General features: G+C 34.3%; 1 protein-coding gene across 7 annotated transcripts in view; it reads right to left on the bottom strand.

The window, feature by feature from the left end:
• The window catches only part of Ralyl (RALY RNA binding protein like), a 725,971-nt gene that overhangs the window by 73,868 nt on the left and 629,587 nt on the right, over positions 1–22,516 (bottom strand). For all 7 annotated transcript variants that reach the window (XM_063257506.1, XM_063257505.1, XM_063257504.1 and 4 more), the window contains one exon: positions 4,267–4,314. In XM_063257506.1, coding sequence (XP_063113576.1) covers positions 4,267–4,314 — 48 coding nt within the window. The remainder of the gene's footprint in view (positions 1–4,266; positions 4,315–22,516) is intronic.

Below are 22,516 nucleotides of genomic sequence, written 5' to 3'. Positions count from 1 at the left end.
AAAATAGCAGCATGGGATTAACAGAAATAGCTGAGTGCATTCTCTCTCTGCAGATATGTTCAGCTGAGCTGCAATGAGTAGGTTAAGGGAAAACAGAAAGAACAGCGTAATCCAGAGGTGGCCTGAGGAACCAGTAAGGAAAGACTCGTCCTGACCAATCAGCTTATTTCTCAGCCATATGGATACTGCTATGTGAATACCAGTATAAGAAGCACATTCTTCACATTGTTAATAGCTGCTGCTAAATGTTGATAGCAACCAACATCGATTAAACACTAAAAATATATTAGATATAATGCTGATCATTATACATATGCTACCTCATTTAATCCCAGCACAATTTTATGAATTAGAAATCAAATTCATGCTCATCTAAAAGATGAGAAAACAGGCTCTGTAATGTATAATTTGTCCAACTTTGCACCTCTATTAAAAAAGTTTTAAAAACTTAATCATAAGTCAAGTGTAATTCAGGACATGGATAAAACTGTTCAGTGACTCTGTATGCTGTCTTGCCTCTCCACTGTTTTCTTTTCATGGCATTCTATGTTTACAGGGAGTTCTTGAGTATATCCACTAGTAGCAGATGCTTATGTCTTTCTCAGCCAAGTGCAATAAATGAAAAATAAACTAATGAAAGCACAGCCTGTTCAGATAGTCTGTTAGCAACACAACCATAATGATCTACTGCACAGTTGGAAGCCAAACAGATTGTATATTAGACAAACTGTTATAGCCGAGTTCTAACCATTGCAGCTTATTCCTGTTCTGTATGCACCGCTCGGGCCCCTCCCTCCCTTCCTATCTTTCTAGGTTAAGTTTCTATTTCCTGAGAAAGCTGTAAAAGCCTTTGGTTTCAGTTTCCTGCAACCCCCTCCCCTACCCCTCATCCGGCTATCTGTAATAGAATGTGCTGTTCTTTAAGAAATGCTCTCCTCTGTAAAAATTGTAAAATCTTACCTAATTTATATGTTAACCATTGTTTCCCTCTACAAATAACAGATGTGGTGCTAAAATAAGCTAACAGGGATTGTTAATTACTGTTAGACTTCTCTATTCTCTGCTGAGGGAAAGAAAATGTTTGCCCAATCTAAACTTGCTTGTATGGAGGGAGACTTGCTTGTTAGCCCAACCCTTATCTGAACCTTGCTCTTCCCAATGTAATCGCCATGTTTCTGTTCTGTAGTGCACCACACCCCCTCCCCCTCCTTGCATTATATGACCAGCATCTGTTTGCAGTTTTACAAGATTAAAAACCCTGACTTTTAGCTGTCAGGCACGCAGTCTCCAAATTAGCTCCCAGGGATTGCGTCACCAGGCCTGGCCTAAAATAAAGCCTTTGCTCCCCAAATTTTAATTTCTTGCTTCCTTGGCTTTTATTCCAGGGTCCGAACTATCACACAAATGGTTTTGAAAATTGTTTAGAGTCAAATTTTGTGTGTGTGTCATCTGAAATTTTTAGACTTTATAGTTGATTGAGATCCTTGCACTTTACAAAGATCTCTTTCTATGTCTCTGCCTCTCTCTCTTTGTCTCTCTTTAGAGAGCTGCCATTTATGAACAGTAAAATGCACATCTGGTTTCTCTTTAAACATGAGAAAACTGAAAACTTGAATTGCCTAAAGTTTCAAAGATTTCCTATCAAAATTGGGTCTTCTTTCTAAAGCAAAATTTTCTTTCAGGTATAAATTCTTTAAAAATTTAAGGAGGCTACATGACAGAAAATAGTTGAGAGAAGATGTCATATGGACAGACTCTAAGACAATGTATGTGAATTGAAAACTTCATAGCAATTGGGACAACATTCTACATCCTGAAACAATAGAGCTATAGTTAAAAATGTCTTTAAAATTACTGAAAACTAATATTATCAAGAAGTACAGTGATTCTCTCCTTGCTATTTTTTCTTAGCCGTAAATTAGATTATTTTAGTAATGCCTGATGTTCACGTCATATTAAGAAGCAGTTATTATAAGCTGTTATATATTTAAAATAAAGTCATATTTTTAGAAATTGGAACATGATTAGAAAAAATCATTTTCAAATGTTAATTTTGCTCTCTAGGAATAACTAGTAAAATAAATTGCATAACCCAGTAGTTCAGACAAAATAATATGTCTGACTCCCATGTAGGCAAGGTTCTGGGCTTTTATTTTTTACCATGAACTGGCTTTGTTGGTTTTGTATGTGTACATAGTGGGTCACTGAATCTCAATGAATGCTCAGGTTATGAAAGCAGTTCGGTCTGTAATTAGAGGTGTGACCATAGGAAAAATTATTATGTCTTTACATTTAAGGGAGTGAATTAGTGCCATGAATTGAATATACACTGTAGGCAAGGCTTATTAACAGTTCCCAAAGAAAATAAAGATTTACAAAACTACAGTTGTGGTCATCATGCAGGAAGGTAGGACATAAATAAAATACTGTCACTGCAGAAAAAGAGCGTACAAAGTGGAAGTTCTGTGGGGAAAAAGTGCTGAGACAGGGGATTCTAACTGGGAGTGGTGTCCAGCTGAGCCTGGAAGGACAAAGTGACAGAGGTGGGGGAAGGAAGTCTGAGGAGACTGAACTGGGAAGGGACTTGAGGAAGGAAGAAACCTGATGTTCTCTTGGAATTGAGCAAGGACCAGGGCAGATGGAGCACATAGAGAGAATAAAACCTTACTAAGGGACAACAGGATTTTTTCTCTTCTTAAAATGTCTTTGTAAACTCTTTTTTTCTGTGCAGACTTTCTTGTTTATACCTAAGGATTTTTTGTTTTAATAGTACTTAGAAATGAAAACATTTAAAATATTTATCTCCTTTTTTTACCCTAATGACTTACTTATCCAGTTTGTCCTCTCATTAGCTATCGTACATGTACATGCACTTTAGTTATCACTCTAAATTATACCACTTCTCCAATGCTAAAATAAAATTTTAGTTATTATAAAATATAAGCTTTGAATAATATCATAAAGTAAAAAAAAAACTGTCACTGGTTTTTCCATTCACAAAGGACTTTATATATAACAAATGTGCATTATGATTGGTTAGCAACGACATCACTCTTTCAAAGTCTCTCCACAAGTGGCTGTTTATCTGTTATCCACTTAATACAGATAGCAGCCAGACTTCTGTAAGGTCACCTTGTCACCTCATCATAAACTCATGTGGCATTTCCCATAAATGGATAATCAGGAGAGACAGCTGACCAAAAAAGGTAAGTATAGGGAAGAATTGAAAAGTGATAATGCCAGAAATGAACTTTGAATTAAAATTAAATGCATTATCAAAGAAGTTAATCATTGGCATGCTGACACTTTCACTTGAGAGACTCTAGATATTAAGTTAAAGAAAATCAATGAAGATAAATGTATTTACATACATTAGGAAAGTGGACATAATATACTGAAAGGGATTCAGAAATTAAGAGGAAGTGACATTGACAAAGAAATGCATGTGGATGGAACTCATGCACAGAGAGCACAGCACGAATAGAATGGTGACCCTGACCTAACCTTAGAAACTATAATTTATCAAAGTATAAACCAGTCACTTGTTTGATATCTTAAGTTATACACTGAAAAGAAGGCATACATGGCTTGAACTGATTTTGATGTTATAATACAAAAAACGTAACAAAATAATTCTCAATATTTGCATTGTTTTAACTTATAATGTGCTAAAAATCTACTAGCTTTACTGTGTATACCTCTGTATTTTTAAGCAGCCGTTAAAAGTGTTTTAAAGGCTCTGTCAAAAATTTTAAAAGTCATGAGGAAAGCTTACTTTTCTGATTATTAACATTTTGCATCATTTCAGCTTGGATGGTTGTTTTTATGGTCCTACAATATGGCCTATAACTTTTCTGAATCTAAACAATATGACATTTTCCATGTGTTTTGCAAGTAGATAAATTTTAAAAGGTTGGAGTCAATTTCAGAGTTAACAAAACTCTCAATCTTGATAATTCCAAGTCCACAATAGGCCTAAAAAATAACTAGTTAATACATTTTAGAGTATTATTCAAATATTTGAAGAGAAGTTTTTGGGTTAAGCATCCCTAAATTCCTAAAAGTCTGAGATAAACTGTACCTCAGTAAGTATAATGAAAACAAGAAAATATGGCTATATTATTTTGGGGAGGAACTTCATAATTTCTTTATTTTTTACCTACAAAGTTTTATTTTAAAAGTTTAAATGAAGAGCATCTGTGTCTGAAGTACAGAAAGTAATCAAAATTTAAATGAAAGGGAAATAAGGCTGAAAAATTTACATACCGATTGTAGAAATCATCTCTGTAGTAATCATAGTCAAATACATAACCACTAAGAAAAGAAATAAAAAAAGTTAGTTGGCATTTGTATCAATCACATCACTTTTGGTATTAATTTATGATGTTATAGCAATAAATTTATGTTTCTTTTTCTATACTTATTTTCAATGTAATTGTCTGAAAAGGTCTTTACAAGATAATATCCAACTTGATATAAAGCCATGTAAAAATAATGTTAAACGTGGAAAATGGAGAAACTGGTAAGGTTTGGTGTATTTTGGAATGGAGAATTAGAGCAAGTCGCAAAATAAATATTTGTAATATCTATGTCTAAATAGTTAATGAAGACTTTATTCCCCCAGACAATAAATGACATAGTTGACCATTCTTTCTAAGATAAAAGTTCTTTCTTCTTTCTAAGATATGTACAATGAAAATAAATAGTGAATACAAAGTTTTAAACAAATTTATAATAACCCTAAAGGCTTAATCTTCTATTTGTGTATAATAAGAATGGTTAACATAAATGCAAAAATTCAGTTATTTTTCCATTCAAAACCTTTAAATTAAATACTTCAATTAAAGGAGAAATCTTTAAAAACAGGTGAGTTTTGCCATAAATAACTTAGTATTTTAAAGTATTTAAATTGGAATTAGAAAACACATGTAGATGATAATGCTACTATGACTCTACTCCCTGAAATAATATATTAAATAGTGGCCTATATCCTCTTGAATATTATTCGAGTTTATGAAGCACTTTACATACATTTTAAGCTTAGTCATTAAAACAACTCTTTATGCTGTAACTATAAAAAATTGAAGTGAAGAATTCAGTGGCTTGATCAAACTCTTGTCACTAGTAAGTGACAGAGCTTATATTACAGAAAAAGTCTTCTGAATTTATATATGGAGCTATTTTTAATCACACTTTTCATCCTCCCCAACCTGGAAAAAATCTAAATCTTATTACTATGCAATGTCTATACTTAAGAGTGATAAATATATTTAATGTTTATATATTCATTTTTTGTGGTAAAATACATACAGCATCAAATTTGTCACTCTAATCATTTAGATATAAATTGAAGTAGCGTTAAACACATTCGAAAAGTTGTATAAATATTAGAACAATATGTTTCAATAACTCTTCCATCATCTGAAACAGAATATTTGTATGTATTAAACAATAGCTCTTCCTTTCACCGCCTACCAGTAGCCTACTTGTCTCTGTGAATTTGCATATTAGTACTTCACAAATCATGTAATCATTACTACAAACTATAGAGTCATATATTGTCAAATATTTGTTCCTTTTTTGGCTTTTCGCATTAAGCCTAATTTTCAAAATTCATCCTTGTTGTAGCCTATATAAGAATTTCATTCTGATTTAAGGTTCAGTAACCATGTTTTGATAATTCATTTGTCAATGTACATTTGGTCTATTTCTGTTTTATGACTGGTGAAAAAATGACACACTGAACATTGGTGTGATTGTATGTGTCATTTCATTAATGAACATACCTTGCAGTGGAATTGTTGGAGGTAATAATTCTATATTAAACTTGCTGAAGAATCACACATGACAGGAGGAGTAATTTTATATTTCTAAATCAATTTACCAGTCCTTTATTTGTAACTATTCTCATGTGAGGAGAACTGAAAAGTACTGTACTAGGAAAGAATTGTTCTTGGTGTGAAGGATACCTGTGTTTGTATTTCATCATGGCTGTTACACACAGAGGGAAATGACTGATGTAGCATACCTAATCTATGAAAGTTAGTTCTGCCTCCAGCACTGTCTAACAGAATACATGATGTCTGAATCCAAGTTCTGATGTAAAGAAAGAACCTGTTCCAGTGAGCAGATAGAACACAGAGTACAATCTGGCCAGTAAAATATTATATCCACCTAAGCAAACTAAGGGGGACAGTGAGATCATTGCCTGAAAATTAATAACAAAAATATGCACTTTGGTTTGATAGCCACTGATTGTCAATATTTCAATGAAATAAGGTTAAGGCTATATTTCTGGCAAAGATACTATTATAATGTTGAGCTGAATGATTTTAAAGAAAATATATTGGTTATCAACAAATGCTAAATTATAAATATCCTCTCAAAATCTTCCTGATATGAGGGGGTGCTTTTTTGAGATTTATTTACTTCTGCAGGTAATAAAGTACACAATAGATGATCAAAAATACAGTGAATTTTAAACTTGAAAAATTATTACCACAAAAGACATATTGACATTATCAGCTTCAAAATACTCCCCCTTACTCTGAACACACCACTTTGTTCTTGTCACTGCAGTTCTGTAAGATTATTTTCACATATTTATGATGTGTGATTAAAAAATACTGTGAGTGCTGTTGCTGAGTGACACCTCAGAGAAAGGGAGGATTTGTTAAAGAAATAGATGTGTCCTCATTCACCTTATTCACTAGATCTGCCACTGAGCAACTTCTGGCTCTTCCTCAAAGAACAAATTACTACATAAGGTAAACACTTTGAATCAATGGAGGACATCTAAGAAGCCAGCACAGTGCAACTAAAGACACTAATTTAAGAAGTTTTTCCAGAACTGCTTCAGAAAGTGCCAAGAGGATTGTAGTAGGTGTCCTTGAAACCAGAGAGGATATTTTGTAGGGAATTAATGGCAATATGTCTGATTGAGTATTTTGGGTATTCAATCTGAAACGACACAGAGAAAATGAGAAAGATAAGAAGGAGACAAAGGATGAGGCCTTTAATGTGAGCGTGGGAGAGCTTCACCGGGCAGGGGGTACAAGGCTCTCAAAGAAAAAGAAGTGCGACTACCTTGATCAGTTTTGGCTGGGGGAGGAGTTTGGGAGGTGGGCAAAATGACATATTAAACATTGATTTGAAGGAGAACTGCCTGTGTAAAACAGGAGACAGAAGGAGCTGGGGTGGAGGCTTGGGTAGCTATGGAGTCTTGGGATTGGAAAGATCTTGGAGCATGTGCATAAAGGGACCAGAAGGTTTATCTCTGGAATGAGAAGGAGAATGTAGAATTTTTTTTTTTTTAATTTAAGGAGAAAAAGAAAAAAAAAAAAAACAGAAAAAGGGTAATACAAAATTTAAAAAGTAAACAGTAAGAAATCACTAGTTAATAGATCACATATTCTCATCTTAGAAATAGTTGTTCAAGTTACAAAATGAAGCATATAAAGTGGACTTTCAAACAGTGAGAGTGCGAACAGTTTTGTTCAATGATCCAAAAAAACCTCAGTAATATGGTTATCTATCTTACACACTTAAACATATATGCAGCTATAATCTTTAGAGCACTTTCTTTTCTTTTCTTTTGTACAATGACAATTACACATTTTGGATTTTATTACTCCCACAGTTCTTAATACTTTTTTTGAAGACAGTAAAACCAAATGCAACATATCAGAACAGAGTCAGTCAAATCAAAAGGATGGACCATAATAGATAATGTAAAAACAAAATATAAGGTGATCAACAATGTTTATCATACTGCCTCTTGCTATTTTAAGAAGAATTGCCAGTTATAATAAAATTGAACAAAACAGTAAAGAATAAAACCAAAGCATTGGAGACATTACAGGACTTTAAAAGAAAATAATAGTCAACCCGAATGGGCGCCATAATGAATCTTATTGTCTTCACAGTTGTGCCTATACTTTCAAACTTGGTAATATCAAGCAAAGCAGAATAGAGGAAAATCAGTCAAAACAAGATGGTGAGGGCAATACAGGATTTCAAATCAAGTTAATAGGAAATCAAAGTAGGTTACTATAATGTATCCTGCTATTTTTTATTTTTCCCTTAATTAAAAAGATAAAAAGAAAAAAGTAAATAATTTTTAAAAAGGTGATTGAGATAGAAGAGGGCATAACAACAGAACAGTGCAGGTCAAAACATAACCATTTAAGCAAAATAGTGTTTCACAACAAGATATCCTGACATAGAAATAGTTACCATAGTGTCTCTTTCCTTGAAATTTTTGAGTATAACTTCGTATACTGTAGCACCAAACATATCAAGACACTATAAAACCATTCAAGAGAATGACATTATTACAGGGTATTTAGAACCAATTAACAGAAAATGAACAATGGTTTCTGTATAATCTCCTTGTCTATAAAAGTTTTTACTTACATTATCATATATAATAAAATCCAATAAGATACAACCTTTTAAGACCGATGGAGACAGAAGAATACAAGTTTGATGGGACTTCAAAACAAGATGATACTAAATCAGCACTAGCTATTATGATGTCTTGTTTTCTCCAAAATAGCTGTTCCTACAATCCGATCTTCTCTGCCTTGTTTCTGTTGAGCTCTTTTTCTGTCGTTTGCTGTAGTTGTCTTCTTCATTTCGCTGTCTGCTCCATTCATTGTGGACTCTCTGCCACTATTTCTGGAATCTTGGTATTTTCCTTTTTTAGAATATCCTGCAGTATTCTCTGTAGAGTTGAATTGGTGGTTGCAAATTGCCCTAGTTCCTCTTTATCCTGGAAGCACCTTGTTTTTCCATCAATTTCTAGGGACAGTTGTGCAGGATATATCAATCTTGGCTGGAGGTTATTATCTTTCCAAGTTTGAATTATTCCCTGCCACGCTCTTCGTGATTTGATGGTTTGTGCTGAGAAGTCTGCTGTAATTCTGATGGGTGTTCTCTTGTAAGTGATCTGTTTCTTGTCTCTGATGGCTTTTAATATTCTGTTCTTATATTGGATTTCTGGAATTTTGATTATTGTATGCCTGGGTATAGCTCTGTTTGGGTTGTAGGTGGCTGGGGTCCTGTATGCCTCATACATCTGAGTATCTTTACCATTTGCTAAATTAGGGAAATTCTCTTGGATTATTTCTGTGAATAGCTTTTGTAGTCCATTTGTTTGTGTCCCTACTTCTTCTTTTACGTTCTTAATTCTTAAGTTATAGATCCTCTTATCATCTTCTAGCCTTTGTATTGTTGCTGGGTTTTTTGTTGTTGTTGTTGTTGTTGTTATTTTTAAGAAGTTTTTCATTTCATGCTCCTATATTACGAATCTGCCCTCCAGTTCAGATAATCTATCCTTAGTTTCTTTGAAGCTGTTATGCCAGTTTTTGATAGAGTTTTTAGTTTCCTGGTAATCTCTTTGAACCTACTTCATGTATTCTATGTTTTCTCTATTTTCTCCATCAAACAATTCTCTCCTTTTTTTCTGTTCTTCCATTCCACCATCTGTTTTTTCTTGGGCAGTGCTTAGCATTTCTCTAACTATTCTACTTATATCTTGCTTCAGGTCATTAATAACTTCATTCCTGAACTTGTCTATGAGGCTCTGGAGATAGTGCTTTATGTCTACTAGTGCCGTGTCTGATATTGCATGTTTCTCAGGATTTGGGGCCAAGGACCCTTTCTTGTTGCTCCCTCTTCCCATATTTTTTGTTCCTTATATACAAGCGTATATAGGAGGCCCAGTTTCTTTCTTTGTGGGTTACAGTTTGTTTGAATTGCACTGGCTAGGTGTTCCCATCCACTGCAGTGTACTAGAAAGACATAGACCTGGGCAGCCTATGCTGGGCCCGCCCCTCCAGGTTAACCTACCGAAGGATTCACTGCTAGGGTGCATTTCCAGGATCTGGGACCTGGTTCAGGCTAGCCTACTGGGTCTTAGTCAACAGCATCACACAGGCTAGGCACTCCCCACCTATCCCACTTGAGAGGGGAATATGTGACTGAAGTCACTGCAGTATCCCGTTCGGGGTAGTCTGCCTGGTCCCAGTATGTCCTTAGCTGGAGCCTCCTTCTCTATGGAAGGGTCCCCGATCCACTCACTCACCGAAGGTCAATGTAGGGCTCCCAGCCAGTCCCGCTGTCAAACTCCATTCACTGCTTCCCACTCTCAGAGCTTTCACACCTCTCTCCTTTCCATGCTGATTGGGATGCAGCAGCGGCTGCAGGAAATTCAAATCGCAGCTTCCAGTGGCGCGGGGTCCAGCTTCTGTGCTGAGACCTTATCTGTCCTTGTTGTATCACCAAGATTGGGTTTCCATTTGATTTCTCTTAGTTCAGTTCGTTCCTGGGTCGGCAAATTATATCTCCCCTTGCTTAGGATTTCTCGCCTGGCACCATTCCTGGATTTTAAACGCGGTTTCTCAGAGAGCCTCCGAAGCTGCTGCTATCTATCCATCATGTTCTCCCAGAAGTCCCTGAGTGTAGAATTTATGCATGGAGAGATAAATTGTTTCTCCGGGTCCTGTACCAAGTTGGGATAATGTTGTTAAACCCCAGGCTAGCAAACCTATCAATGTCCTTTACACACACTGTATTTTTAAAATCACATTTCATATAGTGTACTTGCCAAACATTTTTCCTGAGCTTTGAAGTTAAAGTTAAGCTATTCTAACTCATAGTTGTTATGGGTAATCATAACTATGTATTATTTTGATTACTTTTAAGAATATGTTTCAGTAGACAAATGTATATGTAATAGCAGTCATGTTTGCCTAACAGAATTTAGATTTCCAACATCCAAATCAAAGAAGAAATAATGAAAAACAGCATATCATTTAAGGAACATTACATACATACATATATAAATACATACATACATTTTAAAATAAACCATGATATCTGAAGAGGAAAATAGCCTACTTTGAAATATATTTCTTATTACTTTTATAAAACATAACTTTATTTAATCCTAACAATAGCCTGTGCAATGTATAGTGTTCTCAAAAATTTATAAAACACTGACTCCTAGAGATGCCAATGACTAACACAACATAGGTAACTATTATGATGTAGCACATTCATTCTAAGGTCCATTAAACAAAATTTGACTATGAACACTTATGATAGAGACTGTACCAGGTACTTGGTTTTAGAAATAAAACACTTGTTTTATTATAAACCCCACAGTTCCTTTGGGTACCAAGATGGCCTCAACCTGTCTCTCAGTTTGCCCAAAATTCAGAGAGGATTTTTTTCATGATTGCATAGGCTCCTGACACCCTGCACCTTCTTGAAACATACATTTTAGAAAGTCTGCAATTGTAAAATATCTTATCTTTCCTTTTAAATGTAAATTTTCTAAAACAATCCACCTCTGGCAAGTTTTATCACCCAGGAAAATTTCTTTTAAATATGCAGAAAATGTAAACATCAAGAAACCTCTCCTAGCAACCAATCTCCATTTCCTGTCCCCTCCACTTCTCAGCCTCTACTTTTGCTCTCTGCTTCTACGAAATCAACTTTTTAACCACATGATAGAACACCTACTCAATGTTATATATAAAAAAACATAAAATGTCTGCATTGCTAGTAGTTTACTATATATAATAAAATAGCTAAAAGGGAATTTGCATGTTATCACTGCAAAAAGTGATAAATGTTTGATGTGACATATATGATAAATACTCCAATTTGATCATTACATATTATCTACATATATTGAAACATTACACTGTACTCCAAAAGTATTAGCATTTTGTGTCACTTGGGAGAATAAAAAGAAATAAATCACTGTGCAAGAACCAAACTTAAGAAACACCAATTGCTGTTATAGATGATCAGTCACACTGATCTGCTTCCCCTATTTTCACTCTTTTCACTGCTCTTAAAGTCTCTTGCTTCTTTTATTTCAACGGAGTTGGTTAATTTCTGCTCCCTATCTCAACATTATTGAAGCAAGTCTTCCTTGACTTTTTTTAAATTTCTGGTGCAATTTTTCTTTGACAGTTGTGTAGACAGAAAAATCAGTTATAAATCACAATTTAAAACAGAAAATGCTCAGAGATGAAGTAGAAAAGAACCAAAGTTGGGGACAACTATTAGAGGAGATTGCTGAATATTGGGCTCTCTAAGGAGTTAACATTTGACTAGAGACTTGAAGGATATGAAAGTTTCTACCAAGAGCCGAAGAGAAAAAGCGTCAGACAGAGAAAATAAGCAAAAAGAATAATTCAGGAGCAATGCTGAGAGATCCAGTAATGTACAAAGGCAGTCAATATCCTCATGAAAACCATAAAATGTGTCCTAGTTATGATGGAGAAGAGACAGAGTATACATAGACGCAAGACATGTTTTGGAGGCAGCTTCAGAAACCGTAAAGATTGCGTTATGCTAGATGTATTATGTTTTTGGAAGATTGGGAAGAGACTCAATACTAAACTTTCAGAGTTAGTATTGGACATGATAGTATTCAGATGTTTTGATACAGTCAAGCTATAATTTCATGGCAATTCAAGTACCATCTGGTTAGAACGTGCTTTTCTAGGGCTTCTAAGCACATTGATAGCAATAAAACTATAAAAAGGTGAGATTTTCTTTAAGAGTAGATGTAGACAGAAAGAAGGAAAAATATGTAAATTTCACAATTTAGACATTAAGGAAAAAGATGAAGACAGTAATAAAAGTATATAAGATGTGTACAAGACAAACAGTTGAAAGCTATGTATCTTTGAAAGGACAAAAGCTGGAGACTTACTAGAGAAGACATTAGACCTTCTGTTTAATGGAATTGTATACAGAACAACCTTACTGAGCACAGTTTTAGCACACTGCAATCATTTAAAGAGTTCTTTTTAAAACAAAATTTCTTTTATAGAGCTAAGATTTAAACAGATTTCTCTGAATCCAAAGTTTGTGATTTTTCCTGTTGTGTCATCTTTCTTTAGACATTTGTTAAATTTAACAGGCTTAATAATATTAACAGTTTTTTTTTTTTTTTTTTTTTTTTTTTTGTCTTTTTCCTTTTTACTGGTACCGGGGATCGAACTCATGACTGCTTGCTTGCAAGGCAGGCGCTTATGCCGCTGAGCTAAATCCCCAGGCCCAATATTAACATTTTAGTACATATACTTTTATTTTTATTTGAGGCATTAAATGGGGTACTGTTAAGGTTAATAATTAAGATTGTATCTTAGTTACTTTTCTTGTCACTGAGACAAAATATTGGACATACAAATTTAAGGAAGAAATGTTTATTTAGCTCCAGTTTGTAGAGATTTCAGTCCATAATCAGTTGATTACAAAACAGGTGTTACAGAGATGGGAATCACAGAGAAGAAACAGTCTGTGGTGAGCAGAAGGTAGCAAACCAAGCAAAGGAGGATCACAGCTCTTTCTATCCCTTAAATTTTACTCAGGCTACTTAGGGTGGGTAGTATTCACCCCCTTAGTCTTAGTGCCCTTGATCCTAGCATTGCACCATGACTCAATCACAGAATTACACACTCTAAATTTAACCATCTTTTAAAAGCCATACCTAAGACCACATAGGGCTTTGAGGGGACATCTAGACACAAACCAAAAGAGATAATATTTAATTATAGGTGTGTAAATTCATTTTAATATTTGTATGTGTCCTTTCTCCTTATAAACTACCTGAGTCACATGCATCCTTAGATCTTTGTTTCTCAGTTACATTTTACTTGTAACATCTAGTAATCAGAAATTTAATTATAGTAATTATCATAATGATACTAATAAGGTATGTTAAACAGTAGTTAATTCTGGTAGATACAGTTGAGCATGTACTCTGCATTAGAGAGTGCTAGACATACTGGGCACATTGAAAACCTATTGATTAATGGGATAATTTTATTCCTATATTGAAAAATGTCCATGTTTTCAGGTGTTTTTGAAATTACTTCCAAACATGTTCAGTGAGATAATATATGATAAAATTTTTTAGCCTTTTCTAAGACTTTTTCATTCTATCATCTCAGACACATGGGTTTAATTGCAAGAAGAAAATATTACAAAATGTCAATTAATGAGAATGATATTAATATGGATAATGGTAATGATTCCACTTAGTGTCTCACATTGTTAGGAAATATTTCAGTAATTTCACAGCTTTTTAGAAATGTGAAAGCACTCAAGAAAAAAAAATTCATCTCTACGTTTTTTCTTAATTGCTGCTTAAATTATCTTGTTCCACCTGCTTATTTTTTGTTCATTCCTGACTGCTAAGAACATATTTACAGGAAGCAGTAATAGCTAAGTGTCCCAAATTGTTTGAGCCTCTCATCCTACTGCCTGCCATCAAGAACACAATTTTACTTACTAAAGTCAAAAATGAAATCTACAAATAGACCCTTCTTGGTAATCATGCCAAGACTGTTTTAGTATTAATGGTTTGGCTGTGTAGTAGAAATTCCTTAGCAGTAGTTGACTCAGGTCATAAGCTGTACAGTCTCCCTGAATTTTCAACAAAGTAGAAGTAATTCAAGGAGATAAACAGTCATCCAGGGTAAGTCTAATCCATGTGAGTTAAGCTGCATCATTGTTCCTGGCACCCATTAATTGTTTTCATTTATTTATTCATTTTTTATCTTTCATCTCCCTCTCCAGATTCTGTTTTATAAAAATCTCTTTTTTTTCTTGCTGTTAGAACTTCTTTTTGGAATTAGCAGTCAATTGAAAGCACTGTTCAGCTTTATAAGACATTTTAGGCATTCCAGAATTGCCTTGCAAAAAAAACTTTGGTTTTCAGGAACACCGTTCTACCCACACCAAGATTCACTAATAAATAATAAATATAAATAAATGCTTGTGGGCTAATATATTTTGCTTTGAAACCTGAAACTTCACAATGTATGCCTAAAGAACTTCATTTGACAGTCCAGTTTCTAGGTTTTTAAAACCATAATAAGAAAGAGTTAAATACTTTAGCAACTCTCCATGAGGAAACTAAATGCAGGAAACACCAGTGCTCCGGATGTTTGTGTCATGGGCTATAGCATGGAATTAACTTTCTAGGAAAGTAAAATGAAGGCTTAGAACATTTAACATGAATAAATATTCCATATTATTTGTTTCAAAATGTGATATACTGTTATGATTTTATTCTGTCAATGTACCTCTATTACTATTGTGTAGATTGCTTCAAAAACTAGTGGGAAATTAGAATTATGTAAGTAATTGCTCAGACTCATATGCCTGCATTCTTTCTTTTACTACTGAAAATTAAATGAATACTGTAGTTTCATTTAAATTTGTTCACTTATAAAGGAGAAATCATAACTCATTTGGTTTTATAATACATGCAATCAATTTTGTCTAATTCCTTTGAATTCATAAAATAAGTTTCATATGAGTAGACTAATACACCAAGTATTTCTTTTTATTTTGCATCACAGAACTTCATTAAAATAGAATGTGGAGAATATTAACAAAGTCCCTAGAATAGGCAGGAAGCATTTTAATGGTTTCTAAGCAGACATCCTGATAATAATAACTACTACTATAGCCTTTTCAATTACTGTATCTGGCTCCCTAAGTTAAATTGAATAACCTATTATTAAGCGCTTATTGTAAGTCAGGTATAATACTGAGAGTTCTGGATAATGATATCTAGGGACCCTCAAGAAATGTCAACCTGAGTGTAAAGGATTAAACAAATATACATATGACTAAAATTTGAAGAAGAATTTAATAATTACCCCAAGAGCATAAAACTTCCTTTTCAAAGAATTAAAAGAAACTAGTAGTATAAATGAAAGGAGTTTTTGAGACAGGGTCTTGCCAGGTCATAAAATTGCCCAAGCTAGGCTCAAACTCAAGATCCTCATGCTTCAGCCTTTTAGAGTTGTGGGATTATAGCCATGTGCTACCATACCTTGACAAAAGATGACATTTTATTGGGATCCTTTGGAAAAGTATTAAAAAAAAGAAGAAATATAAAGAACACTGTTGCATGAAGATTATTCTCTTTTTTAAAAAATTTATTTAAGGAGAAAAAGAAAAAACAGAAAAAGGGTACAAGTAATACAGAATTTCAAAAAAAATAAACAGTAGTAAATCACTAGTTAATAGATTACAGATTGTCATCTTAGAAATAGTAGTTCAAATTACAAAATTAAAGCATCCAAAGTGGACATTCAAACACTGAGAAAGCAAACAGTTCTGTTCAAGGATCCAAGAAAAACTCAGTAATATGGTTATCTGTCTTGTACACTTAAATATACATGCAGTTATATCCTTTAGAGCACTTTCTTTTCCTCTCTTTTTACAATAACAATTATATATTTTGGGTTTTATTACTTCCACATTTCTTGTTACTTGATTGTTCTCTTTTTAACATAACCATTCTTTTAAAAACTTGTGTTTAGTTTTGGGACACATGAAAACAGAGACAATATATAGGATAAATTACTGCATCTACAGAGGTTAAGGTGAAATCAGAAATGACTGTAGGTGTTCCTATAGAATCTTGCCCTTAATTTACTATGAAATTTTGATATACATTACCAGCTCTCTATATTTGAATGAACTGAAATTTTTGCCCAGATGTGTGAACAAAAATCTGTTCCTTTTCACTTTAGAGGATACATATAAAAGTGAAAACACAGAGTGGCAGGGGAACCTCCTGTGCCTAGTGGTGCAAGTGAAAGACTTACACAGTGAACTCTACCTAGCTGTGCAATTCCCACACCTTGCTTTGAATCTGGTAAGGCCCCACCCAGTGTCCCCAAACAGTCTGGGAGCATGGGTAGGTGCTCCAGGTCTTGGTTGGGCCCCGCTTAGTGACCCCAAGTGTCAGCAGAACCTCCGGCACTGAGTGGTGTGAGCAGAAGGCATGCAGAGTGAACTCTACCTCACTATGCAACTTCAGCACCTCACTTAGAACCTGTTAGGGCTCAACCCAGCAATTCCAAGCAGCTGGGGAGTTTTGGTGTACCATGTGGCATGAACTAAAGGCCTGCACAGTGTACTCCATGTAGCTGTTTAGCCTTCGTATACCACTCAGAGCCTGGTAGAGTCCCACCCAGCAAACTGAAGCAGCAGGGAATCTTTGGAGTGCCATGTAGGGTGTGTTGAAGGTCTTCTCAGTGTATCCCCCCATTAGAGGAGTCTTCAAGTGCCACTAGTCATCTTATAAAGCCTATCTAATGACCACCACTCAACTGGAGAAACTTCTTGCAGTACAGACAGACATCCCTAACCCAGGAAGTAATTGAGATGGTGCATTTGGCTTCCCCAGGGGAATACTGGAAAATGACAAAACAAAAGAGCAAAATGCAATCTCAAACTTCCACAAACAAGCTTAGAATACATGGACACAGTGAAAAATCTAGGCCATACACCTGAAACTTTTGAAATGATAGCAAGTGAAGTAAAGAAACAACTCCATGAAGCTGTAAAGGAACTCAAATCAGAAATAATTTCTCAGATAAAACAAGAAGTGACAGACATAATAAAAGAAATGCTTAACATATATAAAGAAGTAAAAAAATTGAGAAGCACTGCAAAAAGACACCTTGAATGAACAATATAAGAAAGAAACAGAATGCATGAGAGTCAAGGAGATATCCAGGAAATCAAAAATTCCATCAAAAGCTGGCAAAACTGCCTGAATGAATGTGAAGATAGATTTTCAAACATTAAAGACAAGATTTCAGCTAGTGAATAAGAAAGGAAAGATCTTTGAAAAATGAGGAAATAAGAAATAACAGTCCAACAGTTTCAAGATGATGCACAGAAAAATAATATAAGATTGATAGGGGTAAACGAAAAAGGTGACAACACAAATGATATAAAAAGACTATTTACAGATGTAACAGCAGAAAATTTCCCAAACATGGAAAAGGAAACTGAAAACAGAATACGAGGCATAAAGAATTCCAATTAGCCATAACCAAAATAGAGTCACACCCAGACATGTAATAATCAACATCCCAGAAATCCAGCGTAAGAACAGAATATTAAAAGCTCTTAGAGAAGAGACAGATCACATATAAAGGAAAGCCCATTAGAATCACAGCAGAGTCTCAGCACAAACAGTGAAGTCAGGAAGAGCATGGAGTGAAATATTTCAAATCCTAAAGGAAAACATTTCCAGCTCAGACTCATATACCCTGCAAAGCTGATCTTCATAATTGATGGAGAAATAAGATAACTGCATGACAAAGAACAGTTGAAGAGCTTTATGACTACAAAATTAACCCTGCAAAGAATACTGAAAGTTGCCAGACATGATGGCACATGCCTATAATCCCAGAACTTCAGAGTCTGAGGCTGAAAGCTCATTGCAAGTTTGAGACCAGCCTGAGCTACAAAGTGAGCACATGAACTGCATGGTAAGATCCTGTCTCAAAAAGACAAAAAATATAGAATACTGAAAGATATTCTAGTCATAAAAATAACTACAATTTCAAGAACACCAATGGGAAAAACCACTATGAAAAGTAAACAATTAAAGAGGGGATATATAAGGAACCAACAGCAGAAAGATAACATGACAAAAATAAGCCAATATATCAGTTATAAACATTAATGTAAATAGCTGCAATTGACCAATTAAAAGAAACAGATGCTATATCTCTAACAAAAAGAAAAGAACAAGCGAAACCCAAAGCTCAAAGAAGGGAGGAAATCACAAAGATCAGAGCAGAAATCAGTGCAGTAGGGACTAAGACAACAATACACAGAATGAATTCAAGAGTTGTTTCATTGAAATAATAAATAACCTATCTCATTAAATTAACCTACCTTATTAAAAAAAGGAAGGAAAAAACTCAAATTCATTCAATAAGGAATTAAAAGGGCAAAATCACTAGAGACCCTGTAGAAATACAGAAGATCATCAATACCTATTTGAAAACCTTTACTTTCATGGGTTGGATAAGAAGAAATGGAGAGATTCCTAAACCCATATGAATTATCAAAGATGGATCAACAAGATGTAAAACTACTGAATAATCCAATTTCAATTAATGAAATTGAAAATGTAATTAGAACCTCACTGATAAAGAAAAGCTAGGTTTGGATGGATTCACTGCAGAATTTTCCAAGAAATTCAAGGAAGACTTAATGAGGACACTCCTCAAACTCTTCATTGAAATTGAAAGTGAAGCAATTTTCCCTAACTTATTCCTGAATATATTACTATAATACCAAACCAGAGAAAGACCCAACCAAAAAAGGGAACAAATAGGCCAATCTCCCTAATGAACATGGAGGTAAACATCTTCATTAAAATACTGGCAGACAGAATGCAGAAATTCATCAAGAAGATTATACACCACGGCGAAGTGGGATTCATTCAGAAATGTAGGGATGATCCAGCATACACAAATCAATACACGTAAAACACCATATCAATAGAGCCAAAGATTAGAACCATATGATCATTTCAATAGGTGCAGAAAAATCTCTTGATAAAATCCAACATCATTCACGATAAGCTCTCTACGGAAAATTATAATAGATTGTCTTTACCTCAATCTGGTAAAAGCCATCTTTGACAAACCAACAGCCAGCATCATATTAAATGGTCAAAAACTGAAAGGTTTCATTCTAAAATAAGGAACAAGACAAGGATGCCCATTACACCACTCCTATTCAATATAGTGCTGGAAACATTAGCCAGAGAAATTAGACAAGAGAGATAAGTAAAAGGAATAAAGATAAGAAAGGAAGTTAAATTATCATTATTTGCAATGGCATTATATTCTACATAGAAGACCCCCAAAACTCCATTGAAAGAATTCTAGATGTAATAACCAAATGTAGTAATGTAGATGGATACAAGTCAAGACTCAAAAATTAATAGTATTCCTGTACACAAACAAAGAACTCATTAAGAGAGAAATGAGAAGCCACAACCTTCACTATAGCATCTAAAAAAAAAGAAATGCTTTAGAATCAATCTAATAAAGGTTGTAAATGATCTATTCAGTGAAAATTACAATGCTCTGAAAAGAAATTGAAGATCTCAAAAAATGAGATCTCAATCTCCTTGTTCATGGAGAAGAAAATATATTGTGAAAAATGTCCATTCTCCCAAAATTATTATACAGACTGAATGCAATTCAAATCAAAATACCATGAATATACTTTACAGATCTAAAGAAAGCATTCCTAAAATTCATCAGGAACCAGGAGAGACTTAAAATAGCAAAGGAAATTCTGGGCAACAAAGGGAAGGCAGGAGGCATCAAAATTCCTGACTTGAAGTTATACTACAAAGCTACTGTAATAAAATCAAGATGGTAATGGAAACAAACAGACCTGAAGATCAATGGAACAGATTAGAATGTCCCACCACTTCTACAAACACACTCAGTCACTTTATCTTTGACAAAGGGCCAAACATGTTCATTGGAAGAAAGTTATCCACTTTAATAAGTGGTGCAGGAAAAACTTGCTTTCCATATGCCGAAAACTAAAATTAGACTCATATGCATCACCAAGCACTATAGTCAAAATGGATCAAAGATCTAAATATTAAAAAGGAAACACTAACTCTACTGGAAGACAAAGTAGAAGTCTGGATGACATAGGAGTAGGCAGAGAATTCATGAACAAAAATCAAACTTTCAGGGATACCCTTCCCAGAATCAGCAGCTGGGATCTCATTTTATTAAAAGGTTTTTGCATGGGACTGGGGATTTAGCTCAGCAGAATAAGTGCCTACATGGCAAGCAGGCAGTTGTGAGTTCGATCCCTGGTACCAAAAGAAAAAAAAAAAAAAAAAGGTTTTTGCATGTCAAAAGAAATATCCAACAGGCTAAAAATAAAATACATGAATTGGTAAAAAAAAAAAATTTTAGTCAACCTTCCCTCAGTCTAAAGATGTCTATCTAGAACATACAGTTTTTTTTTTTCAGTACCAGGGATTAAACTCATGATCTCTCACTCACCAGGCAGGCACCTATACTGCTAAGCTAAATTCCTGGCCCCCATATAAAGAATTTTTAAAAAATCATACACCTGAATTTTAAACACCCAGTCCAAAAATGAGCATCCGATGAATGCTCACTTCTCAGCTGAAGAAATTCAAAGGGCAATTAAATACATGAAAAGACATTCAGCATCATTGGTCATTAGAGAAATACAAATTAAAAAACACTGAGATTCCATCTTGCTCCAGAAACAGCAAGAGATATCTATAGCCAGGATAAAGAAAACCACCAATAACAAATGCTGAAGAGGCTGGGAGGAAAAAGGAACTCTTCTGCATTGCTGGTGGTAGTGTAGACTGGTGCAACCACTGTGGAAATCAACCTGGAGTTTCCTCAAAAACCTGGGATTGGAGGTCCTATTCCACTTCTGGGTATATTATCAGAAACATTGAAAACATCATACCACAGTGACATGTGTGCACCCATTTTTATAGCAGCACGATTTGTAATAGCCAAATCTTGAACCAACCTAAAGGCCAATTAACTGAAGAATGAATAAAAAAGATGTAGCATTTTTATACAATGGAGTACTATTCAGCTATAAAGAAGGCTCACACTGAGGATTTTATAGGTAAAAAGATGCAACTTGAGGCCATACTCATAAGTAAAATAAATCAAACTCATATAAGTAAATACTGTATTGTCTCCCTAGTATAAGAAAGTCAAAGAGTAAATAAGACACAAAATCTTCTGAAAGAATAAGAAACTTCTAAAAGTGGAAAAATAACTCAGGGAAAAGGAGAAATGGTGGAAGGGAAAAAATATAAATTTGTATATATACACTTAAGATAGCTAAGATGATTGTACTAACTCCATTAGTTCTTGAAACAAAACAGTTAATATTCACAGGATTAGATCAAGTTTGCTTGTTTATACCTGGTAATCTGAGTGACTTTTTTGAAGATAACTATGCAGAATAATAACTTTAATTATGTTCCTACTACCTTGTTTTGAAAGCCTATTTGTTATTGCTTTGGGTTTTTGTTATTGCTACTTGTCTCTTGGGGTTTTTCATTGTTTTCCTTGTGTTTTGTTTTTTCCAATACAGAAATGATAAGTCTATATGTACAGACTTATATGTGTGTAGAACTCCTAAAGAATTTACAAGAATTAATTTTACTACATGTGATGGTATGAAAATCTACTTTTAAGAAAATGACACATTAAGGTAACCATTGTTGATTTTCTGTTGTCTTGCTCTGAAGTCTAATAATGCTTTTATTCTTTTTTTGGCTTGGTTTTAGTCTGCTTTGTATTATCTGATTTCAATATGCATGAAGGTGTGGACAGCTGTTTTGAAGAGAACAAGAGACATTATGGTAGCCATTGTTGATCTTCCTATTGTTTGGTTTTGAAGGCCTGTAATGCTTTCATTCCTTTGTTTTGATTAGTTTTATACTGTTTTGTTTTGTTTGAATTCATTGTGTGTGAAGCTATGGGCAACTATTTTGGGGAGAAGAGGAGACACTGTGGTAACCACTGTTGATTTCCTGTTGTCGTCTTTTAAAATCCTGTGTTGCTTGCAGTGTTTTGTTATTATCTGATTTGTTCTGTTTTTTGTTTTGTTTTGTTTT

Source organism: Cavia porcellus, unplaced genomic scaffold (genome assembly GCF_034190915.1).
Source record: "Cavia porcellus strain 051 isolate PalLab524CR breed Dunkin Hartley unplaced genomic scaffold, mCavPor4.1 scaffold_10, whole genome shotgun sequence".
In the NCBI taxonomy this organism is placed as follows: Eukaryota; Metazoa; Chordata; class Mammalia; order Rodentia; family Caviidae; genus Cavia; species Cavia porcellus.
Note: the sequence above shows the minus strand (reverse complement) of the source record. Positions and strands in the feature narration are given on the sequence as shown.